This window comes from Antedon mediterranea, chromosome 1 (genome assembly GCF_964355755.1).
Source record: "Antedon mediterranea chromosome 1, ecAntMedi1.1, whole genome shotgun sequence".
Lineage (NCBI taxonomy): Eukaryota > Metazoa > Echinodermata > Crinoidea > Comatulida > Antedonidae > Antedon > Antedon mediterranea.
Window position 1 is genome coordinate 23,283,274 of NC_092670.1, and position 18,999 is coordinate 23,302,272.

Genomic DNA, 18,999 nt, shown 5'->3' on the forward strand with positions numbered 1-18,999 from the left:
AATGCAAGAAGCATTGATAATTTGTTGCAGTAAGTATTACTATTACTTAGGAGAGGTTCTTTCTACTGTACATAAAAACAATGTTTTATAGAGCATTTTTCCATTTCATAATTAGGATTGTTCAACATTATCTCAATCCTATAATCACAAAGGCACTTGCAATGCATATGAGAAAACAGGTCTTAAGCCTAGAAGAGAGTGACCTGCGCTGCTTTCATACAAGGGGATTTGAAGCTTTGCTCTGAAGAGTATGACAGATCGGAAAAGGTAAAGAATGTTCAACGAGGCCTAGACTATCTGACGACATATTGAGCAAAACTACGGAGGTCAATTACTTTAAATTGGATGACATGTGCAAAGCAAACATGTTAATATGTTTCAGTTTTGATATAAGCCATTACAGGCATGTATCAAAGTCCACTAAAGGGGAAGAATATGAATTGTTTAATAGTAACTTATTACATTATACACAACCATTTTAGTTATTCTGATCTTTACACATTTCAATTTAAATGGAAGTGTACTAAAGAATTCTTGCTGCTCTTAATGACAGAAGAGGATAAGATACACTTTAAAATGTAAATAAATGCAAAGAGAGTGAAAAACTTGGTAAAATGCAAAAGAGAACATTCAAATGAGGGTATGCATATTGCAGATATCAAGCTTCTAAAATTAATGATCTGTTGGTGTATGCAAATACATCGATCGCAAAATTAATGACAGACCATCAGACCACCGAAACGATTAGCGTACGCAATGTCTACCCAAGACGGATAGCGTAACAGATGATGGTGATGGTGTATAGTTAAAACAATTTAGGACGACAACATGAAAACTGTGGACGTTAATCGTTAAAACAAGCAAGAGCATAAAAAACAAGCAACATACAATTTTGGAAAATGCTTTGTATTTTCAAAGTAATAATTTTTTTTTTAAGTTTATTTATTTCAATATATTCCTTTGTTTTTTAATTATTGATTCTTTATAAACTTACATTCTGAAATAAACATCATGATCATTTGAAATTAAACATTAAATGTATTTTGTCGTACCTTTATCACCTGAATTTCGTCAATGTTCAGTGAATTCTGTTTGTTAATTGGTTCATTCAGATCATGTGATATGTCTTGATTACTTTCGTTTCCAATCTAAATAAAAGAAATAAGATATTGAAGCAAGATCAGTAATATTCTCCAAATAAAAATCACAGGGGATATAAATATTTTATGTTTGTTCAAATATATACAACATCAAATCAGAATATTATTACTTAAGCTCTGTCTACACTATAAAAAAAAGTGTAATGTGCCCAGATATGGTAGTGATATGACATCATGTTTATATATGGGCACATCACATTTTTTCATCACATAAAGTTTGATAGTGTAGCCAAAGCAGTTTGATTTACTTTTATTAATGTGAAACCACACTTACTTGTATTCTGAAAGCTTTTAATTTCTCTCTAGCGTTCTGCAAGGTTCTATTAAGTTGATTTAGGAATGCCTCAGTAAAAACGTTCGGAACAGGCTTTCGCTTTAACCTGCGATTCTGAAAAACAAAGAATTTTTATAAGAGTAAGACATAATAAAAAATAATTGAATAAAATATAAAAATACTAGAAAATAAGTAAAATAACTACTTGGCGCAATTAAAGCGCATCTAGCCAGTGATAAATTACTCAAGGCATCTTATTTATACTTGCTTATAAAAAAACAAGGTTTTCTATGATCTGGTGGTTAAGACAGTGAATCCTACAAAATGTATATTTTTTATAATCTACTGATCTATATGAATTGAATTAAAATCATATTCTCAATTTCTCACTGTATTACTTGTTATTAAATAATGAATATAATATAATAATACAATGTGTACATCAACATGATTTAAATATCTTAAGATAATGTAAACTTAATAAAGAACCTTAAAAGATTAACAACGTTTGGTTTTATGCTAATTCCTCATTTTTCAACAGACATGTTAAGCTTTAACTGATGGAGAATGTTTTAATGACCATTAGCAAAACGTACAATCCATTAAGTACAATTATCTGTTTGCTCTTTGCCCGCTTGTTTTCTCTCGATGATTTCTGTTCTTAAAGGTCAAAGTACCATGATACTTTTAATAGCTATGTAATCAATCAATAAGCATTTAATGGCTGTGATTTCTCAGGTTAAATTTTAATTAACTAATTGTTATGAAATTATTAATAAATACATTTTAATAAACTGGGATTTTTTAAAATTTTACAAATTTGCAAGAATTTATGATTATAATTTATTATCATTAACTTAGACTAAGGAATATGGTTTTCCCGAAATTAGGCACTTCTTTCTAGCTTATCTTACTTTATCATTTCGATTTTTGCTTATTTTATTAATATCTCCATTGAGATCCAGCCACAGATAACCACAGAATTGTTATTTTTTTAGTTATTTTCATAGAGTGCTTTGAGATGAGAAAGAATATAAGCCAAACAGGAGCTGCCTGGACCCCTATACAGAATACATTGATCGGTTAAATTATATGGAAAGCAATCTGCAGCATCTTCCATGCATACTTAAAATAAATGCATTTGCACTACTGTAACCATAGGCCATATTGCATATTAAGTAGTTATAGTTCCATCTTAAAGTGTTTCCAATGGTTGCCGTGTAACAACCAAAACATTAGGTATCATAGCAAAAGTAATTATTGTATTTTAAAGGTCATATAAGGTCACACGACTTATACTTTAATTAGTTTTATGATACGGTGGATATTAAAAATATGTATTTTATTGCCTACAAACAATATCAGGATTTTAAAAATACAATGGGGTAAAAATCCAAACAACTCACAATATGAAATATCATCATTTAATCTCAATAAGAAATTTTACATACTCAATGTATTTTTTACATTATTTTTCCCTCATTTATTTAAAATATGTCTTATACTCGCCTACAGTTTATTATAAGCTTCTGTCCGCATTAACATTAATCTTTGCAGATACTTTTCTGGCGAATTGCAGTAGCAAACCGCAAAAAAGCATTAGCTATAATCTGTGATAATAATATAACTGTTCAGACTATCTATCTATATATTATCAAACATGGTTTTAAAGAAATAAAAAAATATAATAATAGTTACCTTGATAATATTAACAAAACACAGAAACTGTACTTCTCCTAAGTTCTCGTTGATGTGTTCAAAGTTAAGCTGATCAAGGGTTGTTGTGTTTTGTGGATGGCTTTGGCATGCAAAAAACTGGAACACTCTGCATTCTATACAAATAATTAGAATGATTAAACGCCCTGTTCAGGTTTTGTGAGCAAGATTTGCTGGACTATAATGGTATTAAAAATGGTATTTTAAAGGAAAATACACATAAAATAAACAGTAATCTAGTATAGTGGGTTAGGCCTAGCTATTAAAACCATAGGCAAAGAGCAATAAAAAGCTATATTTTGTCAATTGGAGGCACAATTTTATTTGACCTTATTGTGTTTAGTTATTAATAGTAGTTATCTTTCTATATATCAATAATTTGGTATTTGTTTGATTTTTATATTTGGAAAACAAGTATTAAAAAATAAGAATTTGGCTTTCAGCTTGTTCAGTGAAAAAAAATGTGGTTTTAAAAAGTAATGAGTTTATAATGGAAAATGAACAGTAATGTTCAGTTCTATATAATTGACTGCATTAATAATAAGGCTTTCTGGTCGTCCATTGAAAGGAAATATATTTTAGCTCCATGGTATAGTGAATGTGACAGTTTTTATTATTCATAAAAGAAAATTAAGAGCGATATTCAGTTCTTATTGGTTATAAAGGTTCATACAGTATGACATTACCTGTACACGCACATTACTATGTAATAAGGAGTTGTTAAAGCTGCAACAACATTATGATTATTAAGAGGAAACTAATGCAAAAAGTATGCTCCATGGCTTCTTTTAGAAATAAAATCTCAATTTAATAAGAAAATAATTCTGTTTTAAAGCCAATTATTTTTCGTTCACAGCTCATTACAGAATAAAAACAGCACCCATCTGTCTGCAATCATTGGCACATAAGACATTATATCATAATTAATTATATTATAATTATTATTACTTATTAATTTATGTTATAAAAGGCATGGTTTCCTTACCATTGGAATTTGAATATAGAGCATCCTTGAATACTTTGAAGAATACCTAAATACAGAAAAAAATTATTATTTAATGCATTAACAAATTATTTTTTAAAAAATTCAGTCAATTTCTAAAAGTACTGTACAGCTTTTAAAACACAAATTTCCCTGCTTAGGAATATGTAAACTGGCAAATAAACAATGCAATATTATTCCATAGAAACAAAACATTGTTTAGAAAACTAAACAGTTTGTTAACATCTATTTGAAGCGAAATTCACAGTAAATTTCTAAAGTACCGCTTAAAACACACATTTCCCTGCTTAGGAATATGTAAACTGGCAAATAAACAATGCAATATTATTCCATAGAAACAAAACATTGTTTAGAAAACTAAACAGTTTATTAACATCTATTTGAAGCGAAATTCACAGTAAATTTCTAAAGTACCGCTTAAAACACAAATTTCCCTGCTTAGGAATATGTAAACTGGCAAATAAACAATGCAATATTATTCCATAGAAACAAAACATTGTTTAGAAAACTAAACAGTTTATTAACATCTATTTGAAGTGAAATTCACGGTAAATTTCTAAAGTACAGCTTAAAAAAACCAAACTAACCAGCTGGGAATATGTAAACTAGCAAATAAATAATACAAATTATGCTATATTATTCCATAGAAAACAAAACATTACTGTTTAGAAAACTAAACAGTTTCAGACATAATGGCCGTACAATATTATGTGAAACCAACAAAATATGGAAAGCATAATCATTTCTTTCAAAAACATTATTGATCAAAAATGCATCTCCCGTTGATAGGATATGAAACCGAATGCTGATGTTGCAAGTAGATCAGACAATGCTTAGTATTCACGGCAGACAATGAAGATACACGTACCGTCTTTAGTACCATCTTATTATAATATACATCAGTCAAATAAGATAATATCACAAATGTCAGATACAAATGTAATCACAATTTTTTTTTTTTTTTTTTTTGCATTTTTATCCTTTACAATACAAAAATAGTTTTGGAAAATTCATTACTGTAGATAATTTGCTTTGTTTATAAATTTGATATTATTTCTTAATTTTTTTATTTTTCACAATAATGAAACAAGCTGATATGGAATAATTTAGTCAACATTTAATAAAATATTAATATCTAAAGTCTTGTATTGTATATGATATATAATATGCTAGAAGAATTGTGAAGAAATGAAACAATGTTTAGAGAATTAGATCTGTCAAGATAATCAGCAGTTTGTTGTGTGTGAACAGATATCTATGAATTATATTACATAGTATCTCTTCCACAGCTTCAAAAAGCCAGTGTGTGAACAGATGTCTATGAATTATATTACACAGTATCTCTTCCACAACTTCAAAAAGCCAGTGTGTGAACAGATGTCTATGAATTATATTACACAGTATCGCTTCCGCAACTTTAAAAAGCCAGTGTGTGAACAGATGTCTATGAATTATATTACACAGTATCTCTTCCACAACTGTAAAAGGCCAGTGTGTGAACACACAATTTTATCTTGATAAGATTTCTAAATGTAAAAATAGAAACTAACCTCCTCATCTCCAAGATCTTCGTAATCTTCAACTATAAAGAAAATAACATTAACAACAATTATTAATTGAAATACCGTAGTTCCCCGGGTATAATCCCACCCCCCTTGTACGTGAAATTTGCCCGAATTTGAGAGGTGGGACTATACCCGGGGATTTCTCGGTGCATGAACTGAAAATGACAATATTTCTTCTGGCTACGATTTAGGCTATCTAAAGCTATATTCCGATGTAGGCCTAGACATTAGACTGCCAGGTCATCTAGGCCTAGGCGGCCTAATTGGTCTATGCCTACTGTATAGATTTTCTCCAAGATTTCTACTTAAAAAATACCCTAAAATGTGATCTAGGCCTGGCTTCCTAAATAATATCGACATAACTCATACGAGTTCTCCGTCTCTCCCGATTCCCCACGCTCGAGCTCTGTGCAAATCGCATGTTGTTGCATGCGACACGAACTACAGTACTGCTCCGGTCGGTATAGAGGGCGATGTTTTTTTATGGTAATCAAGCATGCAGTAGTGTAAACAAGGCATGCAGAATGTACACGGCGAGCGAGTGTGCGGCGAATGCATGATGTGCAGAACGCGAAGATCGGGGCGATAATATTAAGGTTGTATTCAACTTTACGATGGCCAATGTTTGATGAGTTTTAAGTAAGCCGAATTCAGAGAAATTACTCTATATTTTGGTGAGAATTTCATTTAAAAAAATCGACGTCGGCCTAGCTAGCTAGGCCTACCTCTGTCCTAATGATAAATTATACACTGGGACTTTGCCCGGGGATATGCTTGCGTGCGAAGGTAATCGTAAAGTCGGGGGTGGGATTATACTCGAGGTGGGATTATACCCGAGGAACTACGGTATTTATATTTAATAATCAATATTTTGTTTTGGTTTTAATATATTTATTGTATAGTATTACTTGGTTTCCATTATGAAAATTCAAACTAATTTATTGTGTTACTTATAATAGAATCAATATGGTTGTTACACTAGGAAAATCCTTATTCCTCTGACGCATGTAAAACTGTATGAATTATTAAACAAAATCAATCACATTTTACAGAATTCTATAGATGATATATTGAGGAGGCATTTGATATTATTTCATAGAAGATCTATCTGATTTTAATTGTTTTAAACTATTTACTGTTTATTTGATATTTTACACCTATATACAGGTACAAGGGTTTTTTTAATGACGTGGTCATTCATTAATTAACACTAATTTGAGACCAAGACTGTTGAAAGCCACTAGAAGACCATCATAAGAGTTTCTATAATTGAGAATGACCTTTTTATATCCTAGTATTTTATCAAACCTGTGTGAAAGCAACCTACAGTACTTGGGGGATACACAAAGTGTACAGCAGAAAGACCTTACTGTTAGTAACAAGATGTAGGTTAGGAGTGGGTGAAATCTAAGGATTGATAGAGGGCTTAAATTCCTCTGTAAATGCGTTTTATTACATTTACAGTACTATAGACAATAATTTAAGCTGGTAAAGTTATCTGCCTCTCACCCAGCACAACGCCAATGCATCAATAATGACAAGAAATAAAGTAGCCTTTGAATTTATATATGAATACTTCTTTACACAGTGGTTGATTTAAGATGAGACAGATACCAAATGTAATGCAATATACAGGTCAAAGTGTTTCAGTTAATAGAGGAACATGTACATGCACACCTGAAGTCGTATAAATCAAGTCACTTCTATAAGATTATAATGTTTGCTGTGGAATTTATTGCAGACTAAGTATGCAGGAGGCGTTAACAATATTTCTCTATTTACCACAGACATGTACTACATGATATATACCATTTATAGATTGTAGCCGTGTGTAGTTTGGAATATATCAGATCTTTTATAATGAACTTTCAAAATAGAAAGAACTTAACATTGATATTTACCTTTCTTGTAAATAAAGTATGCACGAGAGTTGTTGCAATGGATTTAACAAGCCAAACACTATTCAGTTATTCAGTATAGCAGACAGGATAATAGAAAATGAGATGCAACAAGAATCTTAATAGATCTAGACAACAGGCTTACTTGCCAATTATACTAACAGACTTGATTCTCATTGCGATGCCTCTTTTTTTTCATACTACCTTCAAGCACTGAATATGAGATGATGGCATACATAGTAATCAAACCTCTAGTATATTTTTAAGCAAAATAAGTGGACATTTGAACGCTAAGAATAGGCCATTTTGGTACAGTTCAATGGTGGAAGACAGCCTAAAAACGTGATTCTCATTGTGATGTCTATTTTTTCATACTAGCTTCAAGCACAGAATATGAGATGATGGCATACATAGTAATCAAACCTCTAGTATATTATTAATCAAAATAAGTGGAAAGTAGAAAGAACAGGCCATTTGGCACTATGATGGTTGGATACACCATGACAAACTTGAATTTGCGGAAGTCTGGAGCCTGGTATAAGGAGATTTGACTACACAGTGTAGTTACCAATGTAGTATTGTATCCTGTAGATGTCATTCTGTGGTTGCCGTTTTGACGGGTAATGGCAGGTGCATAAAAAATACATATTTATATATTAAAATGTCTATAATATTATGTTTATACTTGCCTGATACTTTTGAAACAAAGGCAGCGGTTATTTCGCGGAACTTTTCTGTGCTTACATCATCAGTGTTCTGTAAAATATAAAAATAATAAATTTATTAATTATAAATATTATTATCAACAATCACGTCATCAAATTCTTTTTCCCATGCTTGTGTATATGACATTTCCCATAATGCATTCTACCATGTAGCACAATTCTAATGATACTGTATTTTGTGAGCACAAATACAGTATAATCTTATAATTATATTTTTTAACCTATAGTTATTATCAATCATATAAATAATTATTGGGATTTATGCAACAAAAATAAATTCAATGTGATTAATAATGATTATAGACATTTTTTTGTTCTAGAATTTATATTAATTAGAATTATAATATACAGTGATGACCTAAATACCTTGAGGCCGTTCAATAATTATGACAAGACAAATTGCTGAGATAATTTGTATAGCTTCATTAATATGACACAGATATAAATACACCAATAAATGCTTAATGAACTCTTAGGTATGTACTTTAAATAGACTTGTGCGTACCATACATAATATCAAATATAACAAACATTTTCAGTAATTACAATAAACTGTAATAATGATGGTATGCTGATATAATTAAAGTTGCCAGAAGCTGTTCAGAATGAGGTTATTTGCAGCCTAGGCCCAATGCATTTGTTGTATGTCCCTGTTAATTTGCTGCTGACACCACTAGGCCTACAGTAGCTACTTGGTCTAATTGCAAAATAAAACTAAATGTAAACATATTTACTGTAGTAGCCAACCATAATTTGTACAATGTATTTTATTATTAGTCTTTTTCATAATCAAATGGTAACTAGAATTATTTTCTATTTGACAAATTAAGGTGATTGAAGATAAAGATATATATATGTAGTCATACTTTTTCGCTGCAATGTTTTGCGCACAAAATTTAAAATAAAAACAATCAATTACATTATAAATATATTAATTTATTAAATTATATTGATTAGAAACTATAGATAGATAAAATGTAAATTTCTTTAGTCTATATTCGTATTAACATCTGTGACTTTTCCTAGAAATCCTAGATATATTTAATGAGTAAATAAATTAAAGAATCGTTATTATATTCATAATGAACATGGTGGTAGGTAGTATCGACATGCTAGTATTAAAGGTTAATCCAGTATAGATGAGAATCCTCTAAACCTTGTATTGTTATGCAAATATAACATAACCACTGAGGTGGTACAACTATATAATACTACACAATAAACCGTATTGAATAAAAGGTATTGATAACAATTTGACAGTACTGTAATATGTGTGTGTTAACTCAATGAATTTGTTATTATTTGTGTACAAAATTTGAATATGAATAGTGCAAATTAAACATAGATTCTTATTTGGGATTGTTTGTGTATTTTTGTTTTGATGTTTAGTAGTGTAGGTAGTAGTTAGTAGTGTAATTTACTGTAACAAAAATATGATTTTTAATAAAACAACATTTTTACATAAGAATGGTGTAGTTTTTGTATATTTAAAGACATTTTGTGAAATGTAGTATTTACAGTATCATAATTATGAATTTGAATGAAAAATATAGATTTTAATCCTTTTTACTTTTACAATTTTATTGTTTGTTAGGCAGGATAGTCAGATGCTCACATCATTATGACACATAAATATCTAGCTTGTCTTGACAAGTTAGTGAAACAGTGTGGTGATGTGAGATTCCGTTTTCGGACTTTTTTTCTGTTGTCTTGATCAATTTATTCCGTTTATTAGGCCTTTTCCTGGTTTATTTTACATCAACATTTTCATTTTCACACTTGTGCTAAACAGCGCATAGAGACTATTTGTATTTTGCGCTATATAAATTTAAAACGATTAACCATTAAAAAATGAATATTAAAATAAATACTGTTCTGTTAGTCTTGGAACAAGTAAAGTTTGATTTAACATTACGAACACGACCTTAGCAAGTCTACCAATAGTAAGTGTTTTGAATAGTAGCCTTAATTAATCCTAAATTAAATCAATTTCAATATTATTGCAACATATTGTGAACAGTTGCCAACCTATGACTAATTTCACCCAAAAAAAATGGTGTTAACTTTCTGGAAATCATCCAAGCTGAATTTTCAAATCCGGTACTGAAAAACCACTTCGCAATATGTAACGATATTCATAAACATGATGGGTCAATATGTAACCTTAAGGTCATGGGTCACAGAATGTTATATCAGAAACTATTGTGGGTAAATACATTTACAAGATTAAACAAACAAATTAATCAATTTTAATGATTCTAATTTTTTTTGGTTTTAAAATCTAAACATTATTTACGTAAAGCAATAATTTTCAAAGGTTTTGTGTTTGAAATGTTTGTATCAAACATACAGTACCATCACTAGGCTGAAAACCTTGGCTTGTTTACTTATATTGTTTTAGACAGTAGTCTGTATGATGTAGTGTTGTGATAGGCTTTAAATTGAATTGCGGTGAGGTGTCTATTTCAATATTTATGTTAGATACAAATACTGACAAAATTAACTAGTAAATCAAATTATTATAATGTTGATACTGTAGACATGTGAATCATAGTAGACCTAAATAGTACAATTTTACTGTTACAGTACATGACAAATTAGCAGCAGTGTTGAGTGTGTGTGTTTTTGGTTTGCAGTCAGCAGACATTTTAAACATGGCTGAACAACAGTACACCACCGAGAGCTGCTGCAGTCTAATCCTAGCTACATGACCTTGTACCACCATTAGGCAGTGTTCTCACAAGCTACGACAGATCAAGCTAAACTACAGTATTATGCTAGAGGTTACCTTGATATCATTAAGTCTTCATTAAACAACAGTATGTAGAATAGCTTTGTGAGGAGGTATACTGCAGTTATATTGTCCCTTGATACACGTTCACTAAACTGCTTATTACACTACGGTAAATGTCTTTTTTTTAGCCTGGAAGTTAATGCTATGCAAAACCAAATTTGATTCGTCAATTCTATCACATGATCAGACATTCCAGGTTGAACCAACCAGGTTGCTTGGTTGTTGCTTATGTCTGTGTCGTGCTTAGTGAAGCGTTTACTTTACTGACTGCTACAACTACAAGTGATATATCCAGGACAGTTACAACGGCTCAATACCGTTTGAAGAGTTTAATAATATCAGTAGAATCTTAAGTTTGTTTGATTGAAACTGAAACTTGAACTAAAATCACACAAAACATTTCAAGCAAAGTAAGAAAAAATTGAGACTAAAAGCAGGAGAAAAAAAAACACATATTGAGACAGATTTATTTTTTAAGAATAGATACAAAAAAAAATACATTTTGAATTTGAAAAAGGAAAAACATTCAAGTCTCACTTTTTTTTAAAATTAATTTTGAGGGGGAAAAAAATTAAACAAAGACTTAAGTTTGATCAACCACAAAAAAGAAACCCACTCAAATAAGTATTCAAGAGTAGACAGCTATTACTACCTTTATTAATCAATATATTTATTACATAGCAATGGCAATTTTACTCTTTATTCCAACCTAAAAAATTCATAAATAGCATGCATATAAAATATAAGCTTTAAACAAATCTACTGTACAAAGCGACCAATCAATTTCCTTTAATATCACAGCCTTTTTTAATACTGCTATTCAATTATTGCAAGTAATATAATGTTTATTGTATAAATTCTATTACAAATTTCCATTTTGTGATACAGTTGACCCAAAACCTTCCCAGACACATCAATAATGAATTAGGAATTAAAAAAAAGAAGCATTGATCATGCAGAACAAAATCTAAATAACAAAACATAGCAACAGAATGAAGTGCAGTACTGTAGTAGAAGGTTACTAAATTATAGACACTGAATTATGTTTTTCAAATGAGCTTGATACTGTAATGGTATGCCTTCAGAAACCATTCAATAGTTTGTTCCAAATGATTATAAATAAACATTAACAAAAAAACCTAGAAGACTACGGGGCCGTTTCTACTGAGCAAGGAAATCCGGATTTAAATACCATACTTTTTTTTAAAGAATGGTGTTTTCTTACCAAAAGAAATGGGTCTTCATAAAAAGTACCGCTTTTCATTTCATTCATTTTACTTTTATTTCGTAAATGTCCATACAGTAGTTACAAAATCAATTGCATAAATAAGTTAAATAAAAAAGGCAGATACACACACAAAAAAGATCATCTTAGGATCTCCCTCATTTTTTATGGAGCCTGGATGATTCAAATGATGATATCATACAATACATTATATCATTCCATTTTTGGTAGCTGAAATTTTCTGTAACAATGAAAAGATATTCCCCAAAAGACGGGACGGCATTATGGTTTTCAAACACCAATTGATTCTATGCTCGATAGTCTTACAGGTTTTTAAAAGGCTTTTCAGATCTTCCTTATAAAACAAAACTGGTTTTGAAGAAAATATTTTTCTTAAAATTTGCTGATAGAAATAGACCCTAAAATAGCCTAGAATTATTTTTGAATGTGACTAAATCAGGTTTCTGCACTACACTACTGTTTTCTCAATATCAGAAAAACACCATTTTGGTTAAATATACAATGTTACGATATGGTAATGCAAAGTTCTAAAACTGTGTGTACAAAAGATAGTACAGTTATCTAACCCTTCTACTAAATTAAACAAACAGAAACGGTGTTGGTAGTCTATGTATGAGTTGTCAGCTTTACCTGGATAAACATTAGCCTCTTTCCCACGAAGTGGAGGGCAATTAAGAGAAGAAAAAATTGTTAGTGGAACACTCTTACTTGTACTCTTGTCTAAATTCAACCACTAAACCAACGCTATTTATGCCGATACTCCACAACAGATGCAGCAACATTCACAACAATGTAATGTTCAGATGTACAGTAATAACAAGTCTTGTTCATATTCAGCCTACAACTTTGTACAGACATTTAGCTGGAGTAGGCAGGTACTTAACTTGTAAATATATTGTACTGTAGAAGTACACATTACAGTGTCAGTTTGCTAGTAGTGGCCTGAGCATGATTGTAGGATAGCAACAAAGTCAATAATCTAACAAATGAATGTAAACAACGATATAATGGTAGTTTCCACGCCCAAGTATTTAAATGTAAACAGAATTATTGTCAACATTTACAGTAGCTGTTGATTATGACATTTTATCAGTGTAAAACTTTAAGTCTAAGTTTATAATTTCATAAAATGTTCATATAATCGTTATTTTAGCAAAAAAAATCATATTTTTTAAAATTTGATTATACAGCACTAGTTTTATTATATTGCATAGAAAAAATTAATATTAAAAAAATAAAAATAAATTATTATTGGTATTTTATACTACAGATACTAGCCTTCAATACATTATATTACCAGCTTGTTGTAATGGCGTTTAAGATGTACAGAGACGTCATCTAAGTGTTTTACGATGGAACATATGTCAAGTTATTTCAACATTAAAAAATCATATTATTTAAATGCATTTCTTTTCTAAATAAATTTTTGGATGGTTTAAAGAACTCCAGTTTAAAAGTCCTATCTTGTGCAAGATTATTTATTTGTTGCCTCGTCCATTGGATAGGATGTTAAGCTTAAGGGTGTGTTTATGGAGTCTAACATAATAAAATACAGTATTTTTATTGTTATTGCATTGTAATATGAAAAGCAAGGTTGTAGTGAATAAGTTTATGAGTAGATTATTGCAATGAGGATCACATATCACCATAATTATATTCTAGTTCTACTAGTAACTACTGGATGTAGTATATTGTAATTAAAATAGTCATACTGTATGTGTAGTAATCCTTCTATAAGATAATCTTTGGCTTCTTGATTGGAAATGTTCAACAAGGTCTCAAAGTAATGACATAATGCTCATTAATTTTATATTTCTATACATCAAGGGCAATATCAATCAAACTACTGTATCTCAGTCTAAGGTGCCAGCTAACGAACAAGTTTAAAATTTTAAGAATATTACAACACATTAAAATGAGCTACCTTTAAAAATGGTATGATGCGTTTGAAATCTATTTCAGGAAGAAAATGATCCAATAATAAGAATTAGACTTATCAATTTCTACTTCTTTTCAGAATTCAGGAATCAGTCAAGCTTAGAAAGCTTTTACGATTTTAAATCTCAGATGTACAATAGGCGATTGAAGCCATGTAATTTTCTAGCCATCATTCCAATTACAAATCTAAGATCTCAATTAACTGTGAAATTTGATGATTGCATTACATTAGTTCATCATTCTCTTTAAATCAGAAGAATCGTCTTTTAAAATCCAAAGATAAAATGCAAATTACTTAACACAAAGACAAAATACGAGGCAACATTTTCACGTTCAGTACAATAGTGCTACACAAAACTACTTTATTACTACAATATACTAAATAGCAACAAAATACAAAACTAAGCTATGTTTCACACTGTAAATTCAGATTGATGAGCAGTTATTGCTAATAATAAAAGTGGTGTTTACTATGCAAAATATCCGGGTTTTAGATGATTTAGTGTAAATCTTAGATTAAGACTGTATTACCATTCAATTAATAATGAAAAATACAATAAATTAAAACATGAAAATAAAGCATCACAATACAAAGATTAACCTTATAATTATATTGTCTTTTGATTTAAAAAAAAAACACTTCGGTTTTTGTGAAGACAGTCTTTTTATAATTTTAAATTATTTATCTTTATTTTTAGAATTATAAATTAGAAAACAAATATAAATGGGAATAGTGTATTCTTAGCAGCTGTGAAATTGTCTTGTCAATTACTAACTACATCAGGCTATTAAAGTTTGCATGAATTTTACATACAACAATGTATATGTACTAGGCTTGTTACTGTAACACAATCTTGCAAAATTGGTTAAACTTGTTTCATTTTTCAATTAAAAACACAGGTTTAAAAATACAAAAGCATTACGTTTTTATGTAAACCTAAATAGAAAGTTAACAATGAATGGAGGGAACGCATCATGAGTATCAAAAACAGTAAATGTATTCTATTCACTTAAGTGAAATATTCCTCTTTTTATTAGTCTTAAATAGTAAGTATTTCACCTAAGTTAATGAATTAAAAAACTTCCAGTAATTGTTATTCAGAGAATATTTGTTGATATTTTAATGGCGTTTTCTGACTACTGTATGGCTTGAAAATAAGATACTTTACTGTACAACATTTGGTCACAATGATCTTGACTACAACATTTGAATACCGAAAGGTCAAAGGTCGAAGCTTATACACATGTCTTTTGTTGGAGTAGAGAACGCTATATCACCAGAGGGATTGTAGGCAGGAAGCTGACCTAGCATTTCAAGCCTACTTTGAATGCATATAAAGCGTACATTTAAGGCTAGTCGATTGTGTTTCCTTCCTGCAGCTAATTTCATACTGATTGTGAAGCTAAATACGTCTGAGCTGATGTACAATCAAAGAGCATTTCATGGCTTGATATGCTGCTGTACAAACCACTTTAGGCTAGCCAACTGATTGTGCCTAGTGGGCTAATGAAAAATTAGCACTGCATTTCACAATCTATATTCACATTTAGTAGAATTCTGTGGCTATAATCGTCGCTAACAATTTGGATACACATTTTTATTTTAATCTAATTCCTTTTTTCCAATTCTATCTAAAGCTCTGTCTACACTATCAAATATCAAACTAGTTTGACGAAAAAAGTATGTCAATCCAAGTATGGTAGTGATATGCTCAAATAATATAGTAGAAAAAAAGAAAAGAATATTCTTAATGTATTAACTTAGGTGAAATACTATACTGTATTATTTAAATATCCCAATCAGGGAGAAAAACTCTAGGTTAACTGTAGGCCGACAGCAGCTATCATTGTGTCTTTAATGTTAATGCAAATAAGCAAGCTGTTTTGATTAAAATGCAAGATCATTAATTAAATGTAATATTTTTTTATTCATTTAATTTTAAAAGACACTTCACCGTGGCACTCACAAAGACTGTGGTGTGGTACAAAAAAACATCAACATCATCAATAGTATAACTTTACTGTAGAAATAAGTACAGTATAAGAGTTAAAAGAAAAGAAATAAATTTAATACCATAAATACAAAGAAACGCAAGAGATAAAATAAATAACAAAAGATTTGTTTAGGTCTGATTGCAAGCAGCTCTAATTGTTTGTAGTTGTATGTAAACATATTCTGATACTTTATTCATATGATTGTATACATTTTTTTTGCAATTCTCACTCAAACAAATTGAAAACAAAACATAGATTAAAATGTTTAATACTGGTCACCATTCATATTTTTATATTACTATTATTGATTATAAATAACACCTGCCCTAATACTAGACAACATGTCTAGTTAAATAGCAAAATGATGGCAACAATAATACATGAATAAAATATTTCAAAGCTTCAGGGACATTTTACAGTTTTTGTTGTTTTTTCTTTCAATTATGCGATAGATAGGTTAGGTTTAAAAGTAATGGATAAAAGTATTTAAGAAAAGATTTCTTCATGTTTTTATGAATATTGTTGCATGGTTTAAGTAGTATTGTCCCCCAAAAACATGAAAAATTCAAGTTAATCACGTCTGTCGAAAAAAAAAGGAAGAAAAACTAACGGTTTCACTTATAAAATAACATAATAAATGGTTAAATTCAACCAAAATTTCATTGGCTGGAAGCCAATTTGACCATTTTTTTGCTTTAAATTACAGTTTTTTCACGTAAATAAATTTTGTTTAGAGTCAATTTTTGGTCAAAGTGGATAACTAGAATGCGACATTAAAATGGCATTCAACAATCAAATTATTTTTCAGAGCGACATACATCTTTAAACTAAGGCTGTTTAGGTTTCTGCCTTTTATCCGCTTTAATTAATAAGTTATAAAAAGTTTTCTAAAGTCATTGTTACTGTTAGAAATGTTATTAGTATTTACAGTCCTCTCCTGGTTTTATAGCATAGGCTAGTAAAAATGCATGTCATCTGCCTTTGTACATTGATAGAAAGTCTATAAAGACCATGCGATTATTGATTGATTTATGTTATAATTATTACAGCCTTCCCTTCGTTAAAAATGCATAGGTAGCTAAGACTAGGATGTAATTGATGCATCTAGTGTTATTTAAAAAAACTCTTGACTGACAATGTTTGCTAGGCAACACCGTTATAAATAGCCAACATCGACCAAACAGAATGAGATTTTGAATGGCTGGTTTGTAACATTCATTTCGAAACCAATGCATAAAATATGAGTGTTAGGAGTGGAGTTGTAACTTGATGGTTATGATGCTTGGCTACCACTCCAAGGGTCCTGGGTTCAAGTCCCGTCACATGTCAGGATTATTTCTAAGAAGAAAATTACAACTCCACTCCCAAAGACTTGTAATAAGACTTTGTTTATGTAGAGCATTATGATGGTAGTTACTATAATACTATAAAAGCTTCTAAATATGGTAATATTGGAGCTATAGCTTGGTGGTTAACGTGCTTGCCTTCCAATTCCAAGGTTCAATACTGACCTAGTGTCTGGGTTGTCCAGTGTAACTCACAACTCTTTCAACTTCATTCCCTAAGCCTCAAATGAGACTAATAATTAATTAGTGACAGTTTTAATTTTGTTTTTACAAGCCCTTTAATAATTGTTTCAGCCTAAAAAAAAACACTTTTGATTGACTAAACTAACTGTGAAAAACTGGGCTTACTGTACATGGGAAACACAATATCACAAGTAATGTCCAGGCTGGGATTCTTACCATTTATAATTTTTTTGTAATCTGACATGACAATAAAATATCAACCAAACATTAAATAAAGTAAGTTTGTAAGCATTATGAATAATATAAATGATTGAAAAGCTATGTGAAAAATTTGTATAACATTTATTTTTGAGAAAAAATTATTAGATTTGCATGTTTATTAGGCCTTAAGCCTTTGATTTTGCATATTTTTGTTTTGCTTGACATGGTTTAGGCCAGGACTTGAGCCTAGAGTTTAAGTAACTAGCCTACATATAGTCAATGAATTACAATGTATTGAATATTTTAATTTATTTGGAATATTTTTTTAATTGTAATTCTACTAATTGAAAACACACTAAGTAAACAAACTAACAGTCTGCAACGACAACAGAGTTAAAGAAGCAACCAAAACATGTCAACGCTACTGTACTACTGCAGTATGCTGCAGAACCTTGGGCAATTATAAAACACAACAGGAAGCCTGATATTCCTGCAGGAAATCATGATATAAATGGTAAAAGCAATGATCAACAAACGTAAAAAAACTTAATATCTAGACAGGATGCTAAGAACAACCCACGTAACTATTCATTCATAAAAATGAAATTTAAAAAAAATAAACCAAAAAAAATACCGATATTTCATATTAATTTATAACCAAACTCTACTGCTGGAGTGTCAAGGTCGTTTAGTTTCAGCTATGCATATTAAAATTGGGATCCTATTAAATTAGGGTCAAATAACATTAATATATAAATAGTATTAATATAAAGTCATATAGAATACAAAAATAGGCGTGACAACAACAGCTTTCTTAACTGTTGGCATTCTATTAATAACATTAACACAAAATGGATGTACTGTATGTTGCTGATACTATCTCTTGTTCAATAACCCTATCAGCTTGTGGTGTCGGCCACCGACTATCAGTGCAGCAGCAGCAATGCCACAATAT

General features: G+C 30.1%; 1 protein-coding gene across 1 annotated transcript in view; it reads right to left on the bottom strand.

Moving 5' to 3' along the window:
- LOC140063309 (uncharacterized) overlaps positions 1–18,999 on the bottom strand; it is a 47,004-nt gene that overhangs the window by 11,207 nt on the left and 16,798 nt on the right. Inside the window, exons 3-8 of the mRNA XM_072109817.1 lie at positions 8,306–8,372; positions 5,704–5,735; positions 4,136–4,181; positions 3,133–3,266; positions 1,435–1,548; positions 1,053–1,148 (exon numbers count right to left, since the gene is read on the bottom strand). Coding sequence (XP_071965918.1) covers positions 1,053–1,148; positions 1,435–1,548; positions 3,133–3,266; positions 4,136–4,181; positions 5,704–5,735; positions 8,306–8,372 — 489 coding nt within the window. The remainder of the gene's footprint in view (positions 1–1,052; positions 1,149–1,434; positions 1,549–3,132; positions 3,267–4,135; positions 4,182–5,703; positions 5,736–8,305; positions 8,373–18,999) is intronic.